This window comes from Crinia signifera, chromosome 6, assembly GCF_055691185.1.
Source record: "Crinia signifera chromosome 6, ASM5569118v1, whole genome shotgun sequence".
NCBI classification, from domain to species: domain Eukaryota; kingdom Metazoa; phylum Chordata; class Amphibia; order Anura; family Myobatrachidae; genus Crinia; species Crinia signifera.
This window is the reverse complement of record NC_139222.1, coordinates 47,813,235-47,838,452: the sequence shown is the minus strand read 5'-3', so window position 1 is coordinate 47,838,452 and position 25,218 is coordinate 47,813,235. Positions and strand designations below refer to the sequence as shown.

Sequence of the window (25,218 nt, the reverse complement as noted above, 5' to 3'; positions counted from 1 at the left end):
TGATTGGCAGCCACCAGCACTGGTTTTGCTCATAAATAATTAACCATTAATAATTTGAGTTGGTCCTGGACCACCAACCAAGGGCACCCCTGCATGTATCCTGAGGCACCCCTGGGAGCCACGGCACACAGTTTGGGAACCACTGCAGTACAGGTTAAATTGGTGGGCCACATACAAAGACATATTATTATAGCAGGAAAAATTGACATAGCTGCTCCACTGATGTCTGAGTAGGATATCCGTTGCATGATATTTGGACTTCGTTTGTAACTAAAAAGCGGAAGCTCCTTGCAATCACCACCAATGGTCGGGTCAGTACTTATGATGTGCCAATGCTTCTGTACTGCATTTTTTATAGCTTTCAACATTGTAGAGTAAGTGCTTGGGAATACGACTTGGTTCAACGTTTATTGCTTTGATTCAGATGTAAGCAGAGTCTCTCGATCAAGCTCCATGCATTTCTCTACAGCTGCTTTTACTTCATTGGCATCATATCCCCAAGCAAGGAATCTTTGCGCCATTGTTTGCAAATCACTCAGCAAATCACTCTTTTCAGAGGTGATACGAACCACTTGAACCATTTGGGAAAGGGTAACCCTCTTTTCAAAGGTTGGGGGGTGAAAACTGGAGTAGGCCAACAATGTATTTTTGTCATTGGGTTTTTTAACCCCTTCATGACAGAGCCAGTTTGTGCCTTCATGACAGAGCCCTTTTTTTCAAATCTGACATGTCTCACTTAAGTGGGGATAACTTTTTTTTGCTTTTACTTATCCCAGTGATTTTGAGATTGTTTTCTCGTGACACATTGTACTTCAAGTTAGTGGTAAATTTTCGTCGATACAGTCTGTGTTTTTTTGTGAAAAATACCAAAATATCGTGAAAAAATGGAAAATTTAGCAATTTGCAAAATGTTAAATTTTCTGCTTGTGAGACAAATAATCATACCACTCAAAATAGTTAATAACTAACATAGACCATATGTCTACTTTATGTTTCCATCATTATTTCAACTTCCTTTTAATTTTTTTGGACACTAGGAGGCTTACAATATGAATAGCAAATTCTCAAATTTTCATGAAAATTTCAAACACTGATTTTTTTAGGGACCAGTTCAGTTCTGATGTGACTTTGAGGGACTTGTATGTGAGACACCCCCATAAATGATGCCATTTCAAAAACTGCACCCCTCACAGTATTCAAAACAGCATTTTGGAAGTTTGTTAACCCTTTAGGTGTTTCACAGGAATTAAAACAAAGTGTAGAGTTTCAATTTTAATACATTTTTCTAACGAATACAGTAGATTTTACTAGAGAAATGTGACTAAAAATTGATTCCCCCAATTCTTTTGTTTTCAAAAATATCCTATATGTGGCCCTAGTGTGCACGTTGACCAAACCACAGGCTTCATAATAGAAGGAGCACCTACTTGATTTTGGAGCCTCCTTTTTATGAGATTTTTTTTTAGGCACCATGTAGGTTTCTAGGCACCATAAGTGCTAAAAGTTAGGAACCTCCCCCACAAGTCACCCCATTTTGCAATCTACACCCCTCAGGGAATTCATCTAGGGGTATAGTGTACATTTCAAACCCCCAGGGGTTTCACCAATTTTGGTACAACTGGGATGTGAAAATGGAAAATTACATTTTTTTACACAAACATGCAGTTCTGGCTCAAAATTTTTCATTTTCACAAGGAATGAAGGAGACAAAGCACCCCAAAATCTGTGCCCCAATTTCTCCCGAGTACGGCAATGCCTCACATGTGACCAAAAAATACCAGTTGGGTGCATGGCAGGACTCAGAAGGGAAGGAGTGATTTTTGGATTTTGCCGCAAAGATTTTGGTGGAATGAATGGTGGGTGCTATGTTGCATTAGCAAGACTCCCAAAGCACCAATACAGTGGAACCCCCCCACAAGTCACCCCATTTTGCAAAGTACACCCCTCAGGGAATTCATCTAGGGGTATAGTGTACATTTCAAACCCCCAGGGGTTTCACCAATTTTGGTACAACTGGGATGTGAAAATGGAAAATTACATTTTTTTACACAAACATGCAGTTCTGGCTCAAAACTTTTCATTTTCACAAGGAATGAAGGAGACAAAGCACCCCAAAATCTGTGCCCCAATTTCTCCCGAGTACGGCAATGCCTCACATGTGACCAAAAAATACCAGTTGGGTGCATGGCAGGACTCAGAAGGGAAGGAGTGATTTTTGGATTTTGCAGCAAAGATTTTGGTGGAATGAATGGTGGGTGCTATGTTGCATTAGCAAGACTCCCAAAGCACCAATACAGTGGAACCCCCCCACAAGTCACCCCATTTTGCAAAGTACACCCCTCAGGGAATTCATCTAGGGGTATAGTGTACATTTCAAACCCCCAGGGGTTTCACCAATTTTGGTATAACTGGGATGTGAAAATGGAAAATTACATTTTTTTACACAAAAATGTACTTCTGGCTCAAAATTTTTCATTTTCACAAGGAATGAAGGAGACAAAGCACCCCAAAATCTGTGCCCCAATTTCTCCCGAGTACGGCAATGCCTCACATGTGACCAAAAAATACCAGTTGGGTGCATGGCAGGACTCAGAAGGGAAGGAGTGATTTTTGGATTTTGCAGCAAAGATTTTGGTGGAATGAATGGTGGGTGCTATGTTGCATTAGCAAGACTCCCAAAGCACCAATACAGTGGAACCCCCCCACAAGTCACCCCATTTTGCAAAGTACACCCCTCAGGGAATTCATCTAGGGGTATAGTGTACATTTCAAACCCCCAGGGGTTTCACCAATTTTGGTACAACTGGGATGTGAAAATGGAAAATTACATTTTTTTACACAAACATGCAGTTCTGGCTCAAAATTTTTCATTTTCACAAGGAATGAAGGAGACAAAGCACCCCAAAATCTGTGCCCCAATTTCTCCCGAGTACGGCAATGCCTCACATGTGACCAAAAAATACCAGTTGGGTGCATGGCAGGACTCAGAAGGGAAGGAGTGATTTTTGGATTTTGCAGCAAAGATTTTGGTGGAATGAATGGTGGGTGCTATGTTGCATTAGCAAGACTCCCAAAGCACCAATACAGTGGAACCCCCCCACAAGTCACCCCATTTTGCAAAGTACACCCCTCAGGGAATTCATCTAGGGGTATAGTGTACATTTCAAACCCCCAGGGGTTTCACCAATTTTGGTACAACTGGGATGTGAAAATGGAAAATTACATTTTTTTACACAAACATGCAGTTCTGGCTCAAAATTTTTCATTTTCACAAGGAATGAAGGAGACAAAGCACCCCAAAATCTGTGCCCCAATTTCTCCCGAGTACGGCAATGCCTCACATGTGACCAAAAAATACCAGTTGGGTGCATGGCAGGACTTAGAAGGGAAGGAGTGATTTTTGGATTTTGCAGCTCAGATTCTGGTGGAATTTTGGTGGGTGCTATGTCGCATTAGCAAGACCCCCCAAGCACCAAGACAGTGGAACCCCCCCACAAGTGACCCCATTTTGCAAACTACACCCCTTTAGGGAATTCATCTAGGGGTATAGTGTACATTTCAAACCCCCAGGGGTTTCACCAATTTTGGTATAACTGGGATGTGAAAATGGAAAATTACATTTTTTTACACAAAAATGTACTTCTGGCTCAAAATTTTTCATTTTCACAAGGAATGAATGAAGGAGACAAAGCACCCCAAAATCTGTGCCCCAATTTCTCCCGAGTACGGCAATGCCTCACATGTGACCAAAAAATACCAGTTGGGTGCATGGCAGGACTCAGAAGGGAAGGAGTGATTTTTGGATTTTGCAGCAAAGATTTTGGTGGAATGAATGGTGGGTGCTATGTTGCATTAGCAAGACTCCCAAAGCACCAATACAGTGGAACCCCCCCACAAGTCACCCCATTTTGCAAAGTACACCCCTCAGGGAATTCATCTAGGGGTATAGTGTACATTTCAAACCCCCAGGGGTTTCACCAATTTTGGTACAACTGGGATGTGAAAATGGAAAATTACATTTTTTTACACAAACATGCAGTTCTGGCTCAAAATTTTTCATTTTCACAAGGAATGAAGGAGACAAAGCACCCCAAAATCTGTGCCCCAATTTCTCCCGAGTACGGCAATGCCTCACGTGTGACCAAAAAATACCAGTTGGGTGCATGGCAGGACTCAGAAGGGAAGGAGTGATTTTTGGATTTTGCAGCACAGATTTTGGTGGAATGAATGGTGGGTGCTATGTTGCATTACCAATACAGTGGAACCCCCCCACAAGTGACCCCATTTTGCAAACTACACCCCTCAGGGAATTCATCTAGGGGTATAGTGTACATTTCAAACCCCCAGGGTTTTCATCAATTTTGGTACAACTGGGCAGTGAAAATGAAAAAAATACATTTTTTTACACAAAAATGTACTTCTGGCTCAAAATTTTTCATTTTCACAAGGAATGAAGGAGACAAAGCACCCCAAAATCTGTGCCCCCATTTCTCCAGAGTACGGCAATGCCTCACATGTGACCAAAAAATACCAGTTGGGTGCATGGCAGGACTCAGAAGGGAAGGAGTGATTTTTGGATTTTGCAGCACAGATTTTGGTGGAATGAATGGTGGGTGCTATGTTGCATTACCAATACAGTGGAACCCCCCCACAAGTGACCCCATTTTGCAAACTACACCCCTCAGGGAATTCATCTAGTGGTATAGTGTACATTTCAAACCCCCAGGGGTTTCATCAATTTTGGTACAACTGGGCAGTGAAAATGAAAAAAATACATTTTTTTACACAAAAATGTACTTCTGGCTCAAAATTTTTCATTTTCACAAGGAATGAAGGAGACAAAGCACCCCAAAATCTGTGCCCCCATTTCTCCAGAGTACGGCAATGCCTCACATGTGACCAAAAAATACCAGTTGGGTGCATGGCAGGACTCAGAAGGGAAGGAGTGATTTTTGGATTTTGCAGCACAGATTTTGGTGGAATGAATGGTGGGTGCTATGTTGCATTACCAATACAGTGGAACCCCCCCACAAGTGACCCCATTTTGCAAACTACACCCCTCAGGGAATTCATCTAGGGGTATAGTGTACATTTCAAACCCCCAGGGGTTTCATCAATTTTGGTACAACTGGGCAGTGAAAATGAAAAAAATACATTTTTTTACACAAAAATGTACTTCTGGCTCAAAATTTTTCATTTTCACAAGGAATGAAGGAGACAAAGCACCCCAAAATCTGTGCCCCCATTTCTCCAGAGTACGGCAATGCCTCACATGTGACCAAAAAATACCAGTTGGGTGCATGGCAGGACTCAGAAGGGAAGGAGTGATTTTTGGTTTTTGCAGCTCAGATTCTGGTGGAATGAATGGTGGGTGCTATGTGGCATTAGCAAGACCCCCGAAGCACGGTGAAATGATGAACCTAATAATCCATAGATGTGTGGTATATTTTGAAACACTCCTTTATACATAGGCCGGGTTTGTCGGGGCAAGTTTCACAGTGGAAAATAGTTTCCTTTCTTATTCCCTTTTTATAGCAAACTTTGCACCTTTTTTGTGTCCTGCCCTTTCTTGCAGTGGAGGGGATTTCGTTGGGAAAATGCTGCCCTGGTACAATACGGGGGCCAGTACTAGAAGTACTGGGGCCCTCTGCCTGCTGATTCCCAAATGTTAGGCTCTTTATGACTTCCTCTTGAAAGTGCATAAATGTCCCCCTCTGGCCGGTAGAACGGAATAGCACGTAAGCGTTATACAGTGCCATCTGGATGATATACACGGCCAGCTTCTTGTACCAGATATTTGTTTTCCGCAGGGCACTGTACGGCTTCAGTACCTGATCTGAAAGATCCACTCCGCCCATGTACTTATTGTAATCTAGGATACAATTTGGTTTTGAGGTGTGGGTACTGGTACCTCGTACAGGGATGGAGGTGGTACTGTCTCCATGAATTGTTGTCAGTATAAGGACATCCCTCTTGTCCTTATATTTGACCAACAACAAATTTTCGGTGCATATTCCCCTGCTTTCACCCCTTCTCATTACTTGGGCAATGTGCGTTTTTGGGAGGCCTCTTTGGTTCTTGCGCACAGTACCGCAAGCTGCTGTACCTCTTGAACCAAGGGCCTTAAACAGGGGGATGCTGGTGTAAAAGTTATCCACATAGAGGTGATAACCCTTATCCAGGAAGGGGTGCATTAAATCCCAGACAATTTTTCCACTAACACCTACGAGGGAGGGGGGGCATTCTGGTGGTTCAATTCTTGAATCCTTCCCTTCATATACCCTAAACTTGTGGGTGTACCCTGTGGTGCTTTCACACAGCTTATACATTTTTATGCCATACCTTGCCCTCTTACTGGGAAGGTACTGGCGGAATTTAACCCTTCCTTTAAAATGTATAAGGGACTCGTCGATACTAATACATTTATCAGGGATGTATAGCTCTGCAAATTTGGCACTGAAATGATCAATGACCGGCCTGACTTTGAATAGCCTGTCAAAGGTGGGATCATCTCTGGGTGGGCACTGTGCATTATCGGTGTAATGTATAAATTTATGGATTGCCTCAAAACGAGCCCGGGGCATGGCCATACGGTGAAATGGGGTGCTGTACAGAACATCTGTACTCCAATATTGCCTAATTTGTGGCTTTTTTACTATACCCATATGTAACACCAGACCCCAAAACGTCATCATCTCTACTGCATCTACAGGGGTCCACCTAGCAAATGATGACGTGGGGTTTTGAGCAATAAACTGCTGGGCATATAAATTAGTTTGGTCCACCATTAAATTTATAAAATCATCAGAGAAAAATAATTTAAAAATGTCAATTTCTCTGAGACCTGTTGAATCAAATTGGATTCCTGGGATGGCCAAAAACTCAGGAACCTGGGGCTCAAAATTGTCTGGTGGTGGGGTCCATACGAGATCAATTATTGGGGGGGGGTCTCAGCTGCTCTACGGGGGCGTCTTTGAGGGGGTCCCTCATCATCAGAGGAGGAAGAGGAGCTTAAGACAAATCCTTCAAATTCCCCGCTTGCCTCACTGGCTGTGTCAGAGTCAGAGGCAAGCATGGCATATGCCTCCTCCACCGAATACATTCTCCTGGATGACTGGGACGACATTTGGGATGACATTTGGGATGCCATTTATATTTTTGTGTTACTGGTAGTGAAATGTTTCAACACGTGTATAGTGTAGGGGGGGGTACAAACTTTATTTCAACCCGGGGGGTATGTAGTGTGTAGTGTGTATGTATGTAGTGCAGAAAAAAAAAATACAAAAATAAAAAAATTGAAGGGTTCAAAAAAAAAAATGGAAGGGGTTAAAAAAAAAAAATGGAAGGGGTTAAAAAAAAAAATGGAAGGGGTTAAAAAAAAAAATGGAAGGGGTTAAAAAAAAAAAAGGTCCTGCGCCAAAAATTGAGCACAGATGTTGGTCAGTAACGTCCGTCACTGAACAGCGCTCAAAGGCAACAGGAATTTGATCCAAAAAAAAAAAAAAATAGATCAACCCTGTGCCGAAAAAGCTGATCAGTGATGTACGTCACTGATCAGCGCACAGTGGCCACAGGACACACACAAAATCACAGTGTGTGTAAAAAAAAAATGTAAAAAAGACCCCACAGCACTCACAAAAAATAAAAAAAGGTGATCAGTGATGCGACACTGATTACCAGTGAGGGGCAGCAGGTGCACAACCTTTGGTGGTACTGACAGGTATATATAAAAAAAAAAACCTCTGCACCCCTAAAAAGTTGCTGATCACCTCAGATATAGTGATCAGCACAAAAGGCGGGGGCAGCAGACACAAAATTTAGCACTCTCTATCACTCTCTGTCACTATCTCTCTCTATCTCTCTATCTCTCACTATCTATCACTCTATGACACTGCAGCAGCAGCACTGACAGGTATATCTATATATAAAAAAAAACCTGCGCCCCCAAAAAGTTGCTGATCAGTTAATTTATACTGATCAGCACAAAAGGGGGGGCAGCAGTCAGTTATATAAAAAATATATAGCACAATCTGTCACTATCTCTCTATCTCTCTCTCTCTATCTCTCTCTATCTCTCTCTATCTATCTATAGCTCTATCACACTGCAGCAGCACAAAATATAGCACTAGGCCTCTCTATCTCTCTCTATCTCTCTCTATCTCTTTCAGTTATATAAAAAATATATAGCACAATCTGTCACTATCTCTCTCTCTATCTCTCTCTCTCTATCTCTCTCTATCTCTCGCTATCTCTCTATCTATAGCTCTATCACACTGCAGCAGCACAAAATATAGCACTAGGCCTCTCTATCTCTCTCTATCTCTCTCTCTATCTCTCTCTCTCTAACTAATAAATCGCAGCAGCACAAGATGTCACAGGATGTCACAAGATGTCACAAGCATAAGCAATATCAATGATCAGGTAAGTATTTTGGATGGGTTCTGGTCAGTATAGGCGGCAGCTGGGCACGGTGACCGCACTGCACGCTATTCCAGACCGGAATGGCGTCTGCAGTGCAGTCACCGTTAGTTTAAACCCCCCTCCATGGCTGTGATTGGTCCGTCGGTCCGACGAACCAATCACGGCCTTTGGGGGCGGGAGGGGTGAGGTGGGGTGACACCAGTGTCACCCTTACACCCCGCGGTGATTGGTGCTGTACTTTACAGCACCAATCACCTCCGATCCCGTGTCACCGGCGAACGTTATTCGCCGGTGACACAGAAAACGCTGTGAATGGCTGTTCACAATGAACAGCCAATCACAGCGATCGCCGACGGGGGGGCGGCATCGCCGCCCCCCCTGGGCATGCACGGACATGTCTGCTGTCAGGGACAGCAGACATCGTCCCTCTGTCACTGCGTCTCTAGACGCAGTGACAGTTTTAAGCCATGACGTATATATACGTCAATGGTCGGGAAGTACTTCCCGGCCATGACGTATATATACGTCAAATGTCGTGAAGGGGTTAAAGACCTTAATTATGCATCATTAATTACCGTGATTATCACATCCAAGAAGTCCAAGGTGACTGGGTGACTGTAGCATGTAAACCTAATAGTAGTTGATGAAACAGTCAAGTTACCTCTGATTCCCAGTCCATACAAGAAATAAGTAATCTATAAATTGCCTATAAACCTGGAAAACTCAGGGTTAGCCATAGTGAATGTTTTCTCATAGCAGTACATAGTTGGCATAAGATAGGCCCATATTTGACCCCATTGCGGTCCAAGACAGTTGCCGGAAAAATGCATTACTGAATAAGAAATAATTCTTATGTAAAATGATATTCATCAGTAATATCAAGTAATCAATAAGGGAACCTGAACATTCACTGCTTGTCGTCAGGATCTCTCTTACTGCAGGTGCACCCTCTTCATTAGATATATTTGTGTACAAACTACTAACATAGAGGGTTACCAGTAGACTGTTTGGGGGAGGTCTGCCAAATTTACGCAATTTGAGCAAAAAGTCAGGGGTGTCACGTGTGAAATACACCACCACTGGTTGTAAGTGAAAATCCACGAACTGTGACAATGGTTGGCCTAGTAGAAATTATTGGTCTGCCTGGGGGGGGGGGCCACTATGTTTTTATGAATGTTGGGGAGATCGTATATCAGCGCGATCTTAAGGTTATCCTGTTTCAGAAATTTGGATTTGTTGGTATCAATCCAACGATTTGACACACCTACATCAATCACTGCATCGATCTCAATCTTGAAGGCAGACGTAGGATCATATGTTGCACGCATATATATATATATATATATATATATATATATATATATATATATATATATACACACACACACACACACACACACATATATATATATATATATATATATATATATATATATATATAGATATATACACAGAATGATAGTACGCACAGCGCTGTTGGAGTCCAAAATGGTGTCCGTGCCTGGTATTTGAGGGGTTATAGAGTTGCCTTCCAAAAGCAGAAAGATGTATTCCTATTTAAGGAAGAACCAGCACAGGACCAGAAGCTTTACTTTAAACTTTTATGTAAGCAAACATTTGTTTAACAACATGTTCTTCTGTCAGCGGAAAGGGACGGAGATGGGGTCGAATATGGCCCAGTCGTACGCAAATATATTTATGTATGACTATGAGAGGTCCAAAATACTTGCCAATAACAAATTTCATGATTGTATATCCATGTATCTGCGATACATTGATGATATTTTTATGGTGTGGACAGGCACTTTGACTTTGTTACAGGAATTTGTTGATTATTTGAATGTACTGCCTGGGTCTATTAGATTCACTTTGAATTCCAGTTCCAGTAAAATTAATTACCTAGATGTGATGATACATATCAGAGAGAATTGCTTTGTCACAGCGCTCTTCAAAAAACCAACGGACAAAAACACTCTCCTGTTGGCGGAGAGTTTTCACCCGCAACCACTTAAAAATGGGTTGCCCTTCTCCCAGCTAATAAGAGCTGTACGAAACACCTCAGACCCGGACAACTTGAAGGGACACTTGATAAGATGTGCCAGGATTTCGTGTCGAGGGGTTATATGAGTAAGGATCTGGCCAATGCCAAGAAATGTGCCATGAACCTGAAGAGACAGGTTCTCCTGTCACCTAGTGCAAACAAAAGTTCAGACTCTAAAATTGTATTTTCCAGCACATACTCTATTGCTTCAAAAGAAAATACGCAGGGCGATTACAAAGCATTGGCACATCATCCAAACAGACCCAGTTTTGGGGGCCAGTTGTAGCTCCATGCCGTTATTCTGTTACAAACGCAGTCGAAACCTTAAACAAAGGATGCTGTACACAGATGTGAGTCCTAGAATAGGACCTAAACAAAATTGGCTGAGCAAGACTGTGGGATCCTTTCGTTGCACGGGATGTGCAAATTGCAATTTTATTAAGGTAACAGACAGCTTTGTACACCCTACAACAGGCAAAACATACAAGTTAAAAACAAGGATGAACTGTGAGACACGTTTTGTGGTTTACATGATTATGTGCCCCTGCAAGCAAATATATGTCGGAAAGACAATACGCATGCTTAAGGAAAGAATTTCCATGCACCGGAGCTCCATTAAAAAAGAGGGGATAAAGATGGAACCTGGTACCCCACCAGTGGCAAAGCACTTCATACAGTGTGGACATCGCATCAGTGATTTTACATTTATGCTACTTGAGCATGTAGCACCCATGAGAAGAGGAGGTGACCGACATGGCAAATTATTGCAGAGAGAGTGTTTCTGGATATATGAGCTGGACTGTATGAGCCCTAAATGACTCAATGAGGAGTTCTCATTTGTACTGTTTCTATAGAGTAGGAGAACCTTTCTACTGGTAATATTGTGATCAAGTAGTGTAACTATTGACCCAAGGCAAAGTACTATTTTTCATGTTTTGTTATTTTGATTTTTTCATGCTATTTTATGTATTTCTATGTATTTTTGTACATTAGGTTTGGTGGGTATTTTTTCTTAGGTAATCTTGTAACCTGTGCCCCACATGCTGCAATATATGTGGCGATTGATTTAGGAAGCTTGGTAGCGCTTTTTCAAAGGGAACGGATTTGTTGCTTTGAATCAATATAGGAACAACACAAGTTTGTGTATGTGCGTTACCATAGTAACGGAAGTGACATATCACTCTTGCACCTAGGAACCCTCGTGCACTCCCCGCTGCAGCATGCAGATGAACGGAGACCAGCGGCTGACGTCATTGGCGGGCGTGGACGCTGGCGTCTGACGTCGGTCATGGAAGCCGGAAACTGTGTACTCGCGGGAGAGGTGATGAGCAGACCAGGTGGAAAACACAGGTGAGTGATTACAATTTTTCCCCATTTAAGCACCGCAGGTTTGGACATCAGTGTCAGATCTTTTTCCCTTTGAGAAAGGTGCACAAGGCACTGAAACGGTCCGTCAGGGGACCTTCAGCTGACTACGGCCACAGATTGGACAGCTGCTCACAGTAAGAATTGTATTGCCTTAAGGGTGTTGGACGTGATTGGTCCTATACTTGCTGTCTACTGTTACCTCACTGTGATTGCCGGACATGTCTATGGAAACTTGATGTTGCTTACATAAAAGTTTAAAGTAAAGCTTCTGGTCCTGTGCTGGTTATTCCTTAAATAGGAATACATGTTTCTGCTTTTGGAAGGCAACTCTTTATATATATATATATATATATATATATATATATATATATATATATATATATATATATATATATGTTCTGTTCGGCACTCACCGAAGGGGTATACGTGAAGGAAAAAAATGCCTTGGTGCCCTGACTTGTGTTGGAAACACAAAATATAGATGCTGGAGTCGGGATCGGCACTCAAAGGATTTGTGAAATAATGCAATGCAGACACAATTGTCTTAAGCAACGCTTCGGTGTATTACGACCGTTTTTAAGCTCAATATGACAATGATAAGATACAAACATTTATAGACACTCACCAACACCATTGTGAACGGCCTCAGATCGCCTCCGTCAGTCTGGATCAAGTGCGCACCAGCCGGTGCGTCCGGACCTCCGATAGGGTTGCTAGGAGACCTGACAACGAAGTGACAGAAGAAATTTACATATAAAAACTGCCATGGTAACACCACAATGCAGAGATTCTAACAGTATGACCTCCTGCAAACATAGAAAATAAATGTATCAGCGTGGTCAGAACAGCTGGAACATAAGGATACAGTAATGATGCTATGAAATCAGCAGGGTCAATGTATATACATGAAGTAATGTGCAGTAATCAATCAGCATACAGCACATCGCATGCTGTGGCCTTAACCGCTAGGTCACAATTAATAGTACACTATAGGCCAGAGAGGGAGCCAGCAATGAAGGCAGCGGGGACCCGGGGGAGCTCCAGTTGAAGGTAATGCGGTTGCATCTCGTGCACGCGTATCCCCTTCCGGCGGCTGGTGAATCCACCACCAGCCCCTGCAAAGATTACAAGCGCTACATCTGTAATGTACTGTACAAATAAATAAAAGCATGAGAGAATGAGTGATATAATCCATGTGAATTTAAAGCAACCTGCCGCCGGGCTTCCATGTGTAAGGCAGAAGGTACGAAACTGTAGGTTTACATTTCTAGTTATGGTGCATGATTTGTATTCAGTGATCCTGTAGCCCAGTGCTATATATTCCATATACTGTATTTCTGCATTTAACATAAAGTAAAGTAGTTATCTGGTGGATGAACATAAGCATTTATGGTACTTGTGTAGTTTCACGGCGCCACCGCGCGCACACTCTGTCTCTGAAACTTGGCAGCCTGCCAGAGGCTCGCGTGCCGCTCTAGCTATAATGTAATGTAACGTAGCGCTGCACGTGCTACTCTAGCTGTAATGTAATGAAATGTAGCGTGTAAACAGGACACAAACGGGGCTTCTAAACTACACACCCCGGCACACCGCTACCAAAGGGTAGACGCTAACATTTTAGGCGCTTTTAGCGTCTGAATTCACACTCCCGGCACTTCGCGCGCACAGTCTGTTGCTTAGCCCCGTGCGGACAGTGTAACGTAGTCAGTCAGAGCGCTACGCAGTAAACATAGTCAGTCAGTAGTAGCACTGTGTGAGAGACGGAGGTGTATGATGGCAGTGGCTAACCTGACTATGGTGATGGAGCGTCTGACTCTGTTTAGTCTGCCGCAGACGGAAGAGGAGGTGGTGGCTTTCCTGCAGGCCCACCAGTTCCTGCCGCAGACCCAGACCTGCCCCAATGGCCACCCCATGAGGCTGAGCGTCAAAGAGCGCATGTGGTGCTGCCACATTCGCAGCTGCCGGAAGAAGGTGAGCGTGAGTTCCGCGCAGTAGTTCCGGGGGTCTCACCTCAGCTTCGTGACCCTGATCCGGTTCCTCTATTGCTGGGCGGAAGAGCTGACCAGCATCAAGTTTTGCGACCGCCAGCTCAACATCTCACAAAAAACTGCGGTCCAGTACAATAACCTCATGAGGGATGCCTGCACGGTGGACCTGCTGGCGCAGTCTCAGCAGCGGATCGGAGGCCCGGGTCACATCATGAAGGTGGACGAGAGCCTCTATGTGAAGAGGAAGAGCAATGTGGGATGGCTCCTGCCCCAGCAGTGGGTGTTCGGGGGCATCTCGAGGGGGCAGTGCTTCATGACTGCGGTGGAGCGGCGGGATGCGGCCAGCCATTGGCTGTCATGTTGAACCGGGCACCACCGTGTACACAGACTGTTGGAGGGCCTACAACACCCAGCAGCTCGAGCAGGCCGGTTAGCTGCATGGGAAGGTCAACCACAGGTATAATTTTGTGGACCCAGACACTGGGGTGCACACCCAAAACATTGAGCGCCTGTGGGGCAGCTGTAAGTGGCGCAATAAGCGCCAAAGGGGGACCGCGCACCATCACCTGGACTCGTACCTCCAGGAATTCATGTGGAGGCAGAGTTTAGGTGCCCAGGACTCCTTCAAATGCATCCTTCATGCTCTGATCCTGCTCCCCCTGATCGAGAAGGATGATGACAGTGCCGAGCCGGCCGACTCCTCTGCAAGTGGTGGCGGTGATGACGCAGCAGCTCCTTCCTGTTCCTCTCACCAATCATGACTTTTTCCCTAATATTGGTCTGTTCTTAACGTTGATTAGCTACTGTTCTTTGAATCGTTTTTATCCTCAGTTCTCACAGTTAAATTTTAAACTAAAAACCAGTTAACAGTTACCAAAAATGTCGCCATTACTGTCTCAGGTGTATGAGTGTGCAGGTGTGAATGTGTTCCTGAAACAGCACCACTATCCATGCCAACCCGAAGCGTGGCGAGCGTAGCAAACCCCCGCGAGGGGCGGCGGTACGCGTCCTACGACCTTTTGATACCCCCACTATCCACGTCGGCGTGGAGTTGATTCTATAAAGTGTGGCGAGCGCAGTGAGCCACCAAGCCCGAAGCGTGGCGAGCGCAGCAAGCCCCGCTAGGGGACGCGGATACCTGTGAAGCCCGCGAGGGGACGAGGATAGCTGTGAAGGTATCCGCATCCCCGCGCGGGGCTCACTGCGCTCGCCACACTTTATAAAATCAACTTCACGCTGTCGTGGATAGTGGGGGTATGAAAAGGTCGTAGGATGCGTACCGCTGTGCTCGCCACCCTTCGGGTTGGCGTGCATAGTGGAATTTACAAGGTCGACAGCTGTTGCGTCGACTAGTGTCATTGTGGACAGGTTTTAATAGTGTACCCCTAGACCCAACTAAATTTAGATGCTTTAGCGTCTAAATTTAGATGTACCCCTAGACCCAACTAAATTTATATGCTTTAGCATCTAAATTTAGATGCCCCACCACCATAGCGGCTTGCAGTTAGTCTGGTTTCAGCCGCTTAAGCATCTAAGTCCAGAAACCCCGGCTTCTTAGCGGCTAGCAGGTAGTCGGGTTTCAGACGCTTTAGCGCCTAAATCCAGAAACCCCAGCTTCTTAGCGGCTAGCAGGTAGTCCGGGTTTCAGACGCTTAAGCGTCTAAATTTTTGCATCTGCATGGGGGACACGACCCCTTCTTAGCGGCTAGCAGGTAGTCTGGTTTCAGACGCTTTATCGTCTAAATCCTGACTCCCCCTTCTTAGCGGCTTGCAGATAGTCCGGGTTTTAGGCGCTTTAGCGTCTAAATTTAGCGTCTGCATGGGGGACTCCCCCTTTGATAGCGGTGTGCCGGGGTGTGTAGTTTAGAAGCCCCGGCACGTGAGCGGTGTGCCTGGGGTGTCCACTTTTACATGCCCCCATTGTCATCGGTGCGCAGGGCTGCCTATTTCAATGTGGAACTACAAGTACCACAGTGACCTGTCAGCGCGCTGCTGCTGCTGCTGCTGCCGCCCGGCACTACGCTGATAACGTAAGCTGACAATACGCTTACAGCTAGAGCGGCACGCGCACAGGTAAACAGAGCCTCTGGCAGGCTGCCAAGTTTCAGAGACAGAGCGTGCGCACGGCGGTGGCGCCGTGAAACTAGACAAGTACCGCATTTATTATTTATTTATTAACAGTTTCTTATATAGTGCATACATATTACGCAGCGCTTTACAGAGCATAGTTATGAGCAAAAACACATAACGAATTACAGCACAAGACAGTTTAGGACAAGTACATGGTTATAAGCATTAAATTAATCTGCAACACAAAATGCTCAATGCTTCGTCATGCTGCAACATGCTGTAGTATGCCTCAATTGGCCTCCGGCCTCGCCGCCGTTTTTCGCCGCTCTGCGGTGCTGAATAGACGCTGTGCGCATGCGCACAGCATCTGTTCTTGTCAGGCTGGGGGGACTCCTAACTCCCCCCCCCCTTCACGCGGGACAATGGGGCCCCGGGCAGGATGTGGGAACGTCCCCGTATACCGGGACGTTCCCGCGGTAAGCATGACAGTTGGGAGGTATGCGCAATAGGTAGCATAGATTAGCATGGCTATATCTGTACCTAAGCACTTTAGGGGGCGATTCAGACCTAGGGGTCAATCAGATATAATTGCATGGCAGCAAATGCACAGCAGCCAGCGATCCTGTATGCCCAGAACCCAATGTGAAATCCCACCAATGTGCATGCCGTGCAAATGGCTGTGTATGCCTTGTGAAGACTTTGCAGCTGAGCGGATATGTCCAAAACCCATCATTATTGGATCACTATCGAATGATTTTTTTACTGGCCACCACTCATCACAAGCTAGTAGTAGCCAGAGAGTAACTCAGCGGCTGTGATTAATACCGGTATATCCGGCCTGTTGCTCATGTCACCTAAAATGCTTGGGGATGCTTGTGTTTTCCAGGACACTAGCAGTCATCTTTCTGTCGCACCCATGAAATGTCCAGTTACTGCTCCCAGCCGCCTTCTTCCTGTCAATTACCTTGTGAACAGCTTGTGATTAGAAAAAGTAGTAGCACTTCATCACTGACTAGCATTGTGTATGCGCAATATATGGAGCCCATATGCAACCTCAGTTCATCGATAATCGTTAGCTGTGCAAATTCACAGCCATGGTTAGGTCTGAATCTGTTCACACGGCTGCAAATTCACACAACGGATGGTGATTGATCAATTTCATAAGTAAACCTTTTCAAGTCGACTTTTTCCTTGTGTTCGACTTTTTGTCAATGTTGTTCTTTTAGTGATGACCTATTGACTTCCAAAACTTGGATTCTGCTAATATGATCTTGTGGTGATTATGATGATATTAACAGCAGCAAGAAGGATGAGGATGATGATTAATCTGAACTGTTCCAAATGTGCAAATGACAGTTATTAGGTTGACACCGTTGGGTCAACAGGGGGAAAGATCGACAGGTGTCTGGGTCGACATAGGACAAGGTCAACATGGGTTTAGGTCGACATAGGACAAGGTCCTATGGGTTTAGGTCGACATGTGTTGTGTTGACGGGTCGGAAGGTCGACATGTTTTTTTTCTATTTTTTTAACCAAATGTTGACACAGTCGACATGGACACAGTTGGAAGGCCACCGCAGCTCCTCGCATCGCTCGCAATGCTTCGGGCACAGTGCCTTGCTGCGTTTGGCACACTATTTTATTCTCCCACCACGCCCTAGTGGATGGTAGGGCATGAAATACCGCCTGTCGGCACATGTCGGCTCAAAAAAAACAGTAAAAGAAAACATGTCTACCTTCTGACCCTTTGACACAATCTATGTCGACCTTGACCTATGTCGACCCAGACACCTGTCAACCTTCCCACCTGTCAACCCAACGGTATCGACCTAATGACTGTCGACCTAAGTGTGGTCCATAATTCGACTGTATTCTGAGACAACAGAGGGGGTTTGTTTATGACCTGCCGTAGGACACATCTGCTGTCAGGCAGGGCATTTACACTGGGCAATATAATGAGCGGTATCGCTCATTACATCACCTAGGGGAAAATTGTATTTCACATGGGAGTTGTATTTCACGTGGGATGTTGCTATGGGCAACCTGTCAGATCATATCAATTATCTTCTAGAAGGTGCTAAATAAATAAGAATTATATTCTGATCCTATTTTAGTAAATTTCCCACCTAGTGTGTGTATGGGAGGCAGGGCTTAAAGTGGTCATGCAGAGGTGGGGGAACTCATTTCTCTATGCCACCTAATTACCCCCCCCCCCCCCCCCCCCCCCATTAGGCAGAGACAGGGCCAGTGGTAGGGTTTTTGGCATCCCCCTGCAAACTAGAATGCTTTTCTATGAGAATTACTGTGCAGGGCCAATGCGGAAGTTAAAATGTTCAACCTCACCATAAGAGGTGGTGGAACTCCGTTCCACCCCGTTCCCCCTCACTTTAACCCCTGGCTATACTAGTCTTCCAAATATTTTAATAATTTAATACAGCCTTAACCTGACATTTCTATTAAATTAAAAAGTCTACTGTATTTAGTTTACTGTAAAATGTTATCACTAGGGTGGCCAATCCCGGGATCGTCGGGATCCCGGGATTTGGCCCCTAAAACGTTGGTATTTCAATCCCAGGATTGGAGTTTCCAATCCTGGGATTTTGGGATTAGACTGCGCATGCGCAGTCTAATGCCAGGCAGCGTCTCCCTTCCCCGGCAGTGTGGCTCTGCGCAGCGTGACAAGGCCAAGTAGCTGCACAGACCCGTCCTGGGTGCGCAGAATGACTGCATCGCCTGCCAGCCCACCCACCCGGCTCCTGGCTTCACTAGTGGGCGCTCACATACCCGCCCGCCTCCCGGCTTCAGTGATCGGCCGCACCGCATATGTAAGCAAATATGCGGGGCGGCCGGGGCAGGTTTTTTTAATTAGGGAAGCCAATCCTGGGATTCCGGAAATCCCGGGATTGGGCATTTTTCAATCCGGAATTTCGGGATTGAAAAAATGCCCCGGGATTGGCAGCCCTAGTTATCACAAATAGTTTTTTTCGGTACTTATGTATTATCTGGACTCCCATGTTAAATGCACCCCATTTTTTCATACCCCTACTATCCAAATACGCATGGAGTTGATTTTATATAGTGTGGCGAGCGCAGAGAGCCACCGTGCCCGAAGCGTGGCGAGCGCAGCGAGGGGACACGGTCTCATAAGAAAAACGGGAGCCCAGATATTACATAAGTACCGTTTTTTTCTTGTATATTCTTTTTTTTTAAACAAATTATACACGATATTTCCTATACTGACACAAGCTAACTAAATACTAATGTCATTTACTTTATGCAGTCTTTAAGAACCATCATTTTGTAAGTTCCTCACACTGCCAGCTGCTTGATGTGTATTAACTACTAAGATTTCTATAGATTCTCATTTAAACATTTACATATATCTTTAAATATGCTGAGGATGCTGTCATACACTATATTTAAACTGCTTACTGTACCAATGTCAGATACTCCTACAGTACTCCTACCACCACCTGTTATTTCTTTTCTTTTTTTTCCATCAGTCTAATATATTTCTACCATGGTGCTGAACCACTTCCCAGGAACTAACATTATTTTGTTTTTGTTATCTGCTTTTTCCCCTGTCATTTAGGATGGCTTGTTCCGTGACCTGTCAAATCTCACCCAGCTTTTTCTGTATGGGAACCTCCTGCAGTCCCTTCCAGCCGGCATCTTTTTTGGCCTCACGAGTCTGGATCGTCTACTGCTCCACAGCAACCGCTTAGTGACAATCTCCCCTGTGGCATTTAGTGGTCTGAACAGTCTTACCATCCTATTCCTATTCAATAACAGTTTGCCTTCCCTCTCGGGGGACTGCTTGCGCTCCCTTCCCTCTTTGCAGTTTTTGCGTCTAAATGGGAACCCATGGCATTGTGACTGCAGCTGCCGATCACTGTGGGGCTGGTTCTATTCCTCCCCGGGAGTCTCCAGCTCTCCAGTGACCTGCTCCACACCCCCAGCTTTACGTGGAAGAGACCTACGATCACTAGAAGAGCGGAACCTGCGGTTCTGCAGCTCACATAAGCCTATTCCTACTGGAAACTTTTCAGGATTGTCTTTCCCACCTAAACCTTCCTCTTTCTATAAAGGTCAGCCGGGCACAAGTGAGAATGAGATCAGTGAATGGGAGGATACCATCGAGGAGGAGGGGGATGACACTGGTGGTAGTATAAACGGTGTTAATGACGGAGGGCATCTTGGCATTGCACTTCTGCTGACCATGCTTATTTGGAATGTAAAATTTCTCCTTTGACCTGTGCAGGGACTGCTTCCTTGACAATTGTTACTTAACCTCTGTAAACACTTTCTGATAAATAAACTCTTTCTAAGAAGCCCAGTGACTTCCTTGTGTTTCCCTCCTATATACCTAATAGATTGTAAGCTTGCAGCAGGGCCCTCTAACCACCAAGTCTGTCTGTTACCCAGTTTGTTTTATCACTGTCTACTATTGTAAAGCGCAACGGAATCTGCTGCGCTATATAAGAAACTGCAAATAAATAAATAACTGGGACTGAAAGCATTATACAATATTGTGCTATCAACATACCACTGTAAGCTGATGCAGGAAGACAACTTGTAACAACATGGGTCATGTTACACAAATAAAACCGCTCAGTTAGCATTAGCGATGTGAAGATAAGTTTCTCTGAACTCATTTTACATTTCAATACATCTACAGTTATACTAACTTTAACTACAGATTAGGGATGGCCATCGACCAACGATATTTCAGAATCATCGATAGTTTATGGCCGAAGTAGAATAATTACCATCGATGGTACAGCATAACCAAAAAAGTTTTTCTTTGCCCAAGGTGCTTGGGACACGGAGAATAGCTCTGCCCCCAATACCCGTGAAGCACCGCTCCCTGGTTTTGAATTGCCATTGACCAGTTAGTCAAAGAAAAGGGATGACAATCGACGGGTAAAACCATCAATGGTCATCCATTAGAATATGCTGCCATGGAGGCCACTTGCAATACCACAATTGATGTCAACCATCTCTTTCCACGCATATCATCCTTAGTTGCATCTAACGTAGGGATTAATAAATAGTGAGATAAATTAGTGAGAGGTAAAGGACCAACCAATCAGTCCCTGTCATTATTTAAAAGCAGCCTATAAAATGACAGGATCTGAAGGATTAGTATGATCTCTGAATAATCTTTTGCTACTTGAACTAGCTATGGTAAATTTTAATTTCTCATTAATTTTTAATTTCTCATTAGCTTATGACTTCATTATTATTTTATTTATTAACAGGTTTTTATATAGCGCATACATATTCCGCAGCGCTTTACAGAGCATAGTTATGAGCAAAAACACATACCGAATTACAGTACAAGACAGTTTAGGACAAGTACATGGTAAATATGGATAGTTGCATCAGGGGACAGGACACTGAAGCAATCATCAGGGTGGCAGAGGTTTATATATTCTAATGGTGCCCATACACGGCGCCGTTCGCCGGCATCCGTTCTGTACTATGCAATGCGCGCTTCCGCACATCACATAGTACGGTACAAAAAGTATGTACTGCACATACTTTTTGTACTAGGTACACATCATATCAGATCGCAGTGCATGCACAATGCATGCGATCCGATACGATGTGTGCTGTTTAAGCACAAAACGGATCCGATGAATGGACCGTGTATGGGGGGCTTAAGAAAGGCACATAAGGAGGGAGGCCCCTGCTCGTGAAAGCTTACCGCTGCCACTGCCGGGAGCTCACCTGTGGTCGGAGCCCGGGACCCGCAGAAGATTTGTCTGTGGTCCCGGATCCTCTGCCCGCTCCATCCTGACTTCAGCGTCTAATGAAAATGGACCATCACAAAATGTCTGCCCCCATATAGCAGACGGTTTTCTACTGTATGGGGGTGGACATTTTGCAATAGTCTGTTTAGATCACAAGCAGAATCCAGGAGGGGACAGGGGAGCGGGGACCACAGAAAAATTTTCTGCGGATCCCGGGCTCCAACCACAGGTCAGCTCCCGGCAGTGGAAGCGGGACTGGCTTTACAATAGCCACTGCAGGGTCTGCGGGGCTATTGTTATGCCACTGATGATCAGGTTTTATGGAGGAGGGTGGGAAGAGGTCAGCTTAGTCTTTGATATTTTAAGTCTAAAAAAGCGCTGGGTCATCCAAGAGTAGATAGCAGAGAGACAGTTGGAGATATGAGTGAGGATAGAGGGAGAGAGATCAGGAAAGGAGCGGTAGATTTCAGTATTATCAGCATAGATGTGATAGTGGAAGTCAAGTGAGCAGATAAGCTCACCCAGAGAGGATGTATAGAGATAGAGAAGAATAGAAGAGGGCCAAGAAAATAATGTTAGGGGACACCTACTATCAATCGAAGAGCAGGAGAGGTGAAGTCATTAGAGGTACAGCTGGGCATTTTCAAAAAAGACAGTGCAAATACAAGCATAAAGAGTGATACTCAAAGTTTTAGCAGTTGTAGAAATGGTGATATTACGGATGAATAGCCAGATTAAGCAGCCAGGAATAGTATGTTGTGAGTATGAAGTGAGCTCACTCAAACCTTTGGATTTCTGAGTTGCTGTTGTTTTCTGTCTTAATGTGTCACTTTGATACCAAGATACCAAGTTGGTTGTCTGTTTCTGCCCAGTTTAAGTCCAGGCTTAAGCTATGTAACTGTTTTCTCCCTACTTAAAAATCTGACAAAATATCAATAGTCAGCTTTCACTGGTCAGCAGACTGTGGTTAGCCTGTTATCCTCAATACATACTAAAAGCTGTTTCTAAGTTAATTGATTGAGAAACAACTAAATCATTAGTTGTAGTGCCTGTGTGTGCAACATGCAATGTGAAAAGCTGCTAGATTTATCTGATAAACCAACATGCATTAAATTCTGCCACACCCCACATATATGTGTTTTAACCTTTTTCTAAAAACAGAATGGTTCACTCAGATAGAAAACATTGATCACAGTATGTACCACAATGAGATCATTGAGTTTACTGTAAAGGGAAAATCTAACTAAATACAGAGCTTCGAAATTGTGGGGTACGCTTGGACTGACAAAATTGGCAGGGCCCCCCATCCCCTTCTCAGACCCAGGGAGTGAGTTACTGTACCTTGCATCAAAGGAAATGTGAACTTTATTTATGACAAATAATACTTAATATGGTGTGTACACATGCTTAGATTCAGGGTCATTTTCAATTTGATTTGGTCCTGCGGCATCGGCATCGAAAGCAGAAATAAACTTGTCTGGCAAGGTCTATTTCTGCTTCAATCTACAACTTGTGTAGTTTCATGGCGCCGCCGCGCTCAAAGTCTGTCTCAGAAACTTGGCAGCTTGTCAGAAGCTCTGTTTAACTGTGCGCGTGCCGCTCTAGCTCTGTTTGACTGTGCACGTGGCGCTCTAGCTGTAAGCTACATATTGTCAGCTACGTTATCAGTGTAGCGCCGGGCAGTAGCAGCAGCGCACTGCCCAGGCGCTGACAGGTCACTGTGGTACTTGTAGTTCCACAGTGAAATAGGCAGCCGTGCGCACCGCTGACAACGGGGGCATGTAAAAGTGGACGTGCCGGGGCTTCTAAACTACACACCCCGGCACACCACTATCAAAGGGGGTGTCCACCATGTAGACGCTAAATTTAGACGCTAAAGCGTCTGAAACCAGACTATCTGCAAGCCGCTAAGAAGGGGGAGTCTGAATTTAGACGATAAAGCATCTGAAACCCGACTACCTGCTAGCCGCTAAGAAGGGGTGGGGTCCCCGATGTAGACGCTAAAATTTAGACGCTTTAGCATCTGAAACCAGACTACCTGCAAGCCGTGAAGAAGCCGGGGTATATGGATTTAGACGCTAAAACGTCTGAAACCTGACTACATGCAAGTCGCTAAGAAGCCGGGGTTTCTAGATTTAGACGCTTAAGCGTATGAATCTAGGCTCCCTGCAAGCCGCTAAGGTGGTGGGGCATCTAAATTTAGACGCTAAAGCGTCTGAATTTAGTTGGGTCTAGGGGTACATCTAAATTTAGACGCTAAAGCATCTAAATTTAGTTGGGTCTAGGGGTACACTATTAAAACCTGTCCACAATGACACTACTCGACGCAACAGCTGTCGACCTTGTAAATTCCACTATACACACATCCCCGAAGCGTGGCGAGCTCAGCGAGCCCCGCGAGGGGCGGCGGTACGCGTCCTATGACCTTTTCATACCCCCACTATCCACGTAGGCGTGGAGTTGATTTTGTAAAGTGTGGCGAGCACAGCGAGCCACCGAGCCTGAAGCGTGGCGAGCCCCGCGAGGGGACGTGGATACCTGTGAAGCCCGCGAGGGGACGTGTATACCTGTGAAGGTATGCGGGGCTCGCCACACTTTATAAAGTCAACTCCACACCGACATTGATAGTGGGGGTATGAAAAGGTCGTAGGACACGTACCACCGCCGCTCGCCACGCTTCGGGTTGGCGTGGATAGTGGAATTAACAAGGTCGACAGCTGTTGCATCGACTAGTGTCATTGTGAACAGGTTTAAGAGTGTTTTGCACAGTGCACCCCTATGTACCCCTACACCCTACTAAATACAGACGCTTTAGTGTCTAAATCCAGATACCCCCCTTCTTAGCGGCTTGCAGGGAGTCTGGATTCAGACGCTAAAGCATCTAAATTGTAGCGTCTACATTTCGGACACCCCTTTGATAGCGGTGTGCCGGGGTGTAGCAGGGAGTCTGAGTTTAGACGGATTTAGACGCTGAGAACAGCTAGAGTGGCACACGCTACGCTGGTAACATAGCGCTGAGAACAGCTAGAGCGGCACGCGCACAGAGTCTGGCAAGCTGCCAAGTTTCAAACAGACCGTGCGCGCGGTGGCGCCGTGAAACTACACAAGTACCGGAACCACTGATCTAGAAGATCAAATGGAGTCCCATGCTGCTTAATGCACCCCCCCCCCTTAAGCTCACTGTGCTTAAGCCCGCCATCCCTTCCCCCCTCTTCAACATTGGCACCCGTTGGCCGCCAATGTCAAACACCTGTGGCAAAATCACAGGTGTTTTGACATCTGAATTGGGAGTCAGACCTGCAGCACAAGGGATAAATCTGAATTGGAGCCATCATCGTCACATCGCAGGTGCTGTTTAACACCTGCAATATAGCACATTCGGATTCCTTAAACTCCCTCTACAGCTCCCCGGGAGTCCTTTTACATGCCATAAATCGCATGCAAAAAATGGCATTTAAAAAATGGCACATAATGTGCCAACTCAGATTTTTCCCAGCAGCTCTGATTTTGTGTAATTCACAATCAAAGCAGCAAGGGAGCAAGCCCTTGCTTGAAGGCCCCTAGAATTGTGGGA

At 45.0% G+C, this 25,218-nt stretch overlaps 1 protein-coding gene across 1 annotated transcript in view; it reads left to right on the top strand.

Annotated features, from left to right (window-relative positions):
• RTN4RL2 (reticulon 4 receptor like 2) overlaps positions 1–20,221 on the top strand; it is a 208,346-nt gene extending 188,125 nt beyond the window's left edge. The window contains exon 3 of the mRNA XM_083146128.1: positions 19,481–20,221. Coding sequence (XP_083002254.1) covers positions 19,481–20,140 — 660 coding nt within the window. The 3' untranslated portion in view covers positions 20,141–20,221. The remainder of the gene's footprint in view (positions 1–19,480) is intronic.
• Positions 20,222–25,218: the final 4,997 nt, after the last annotated feature.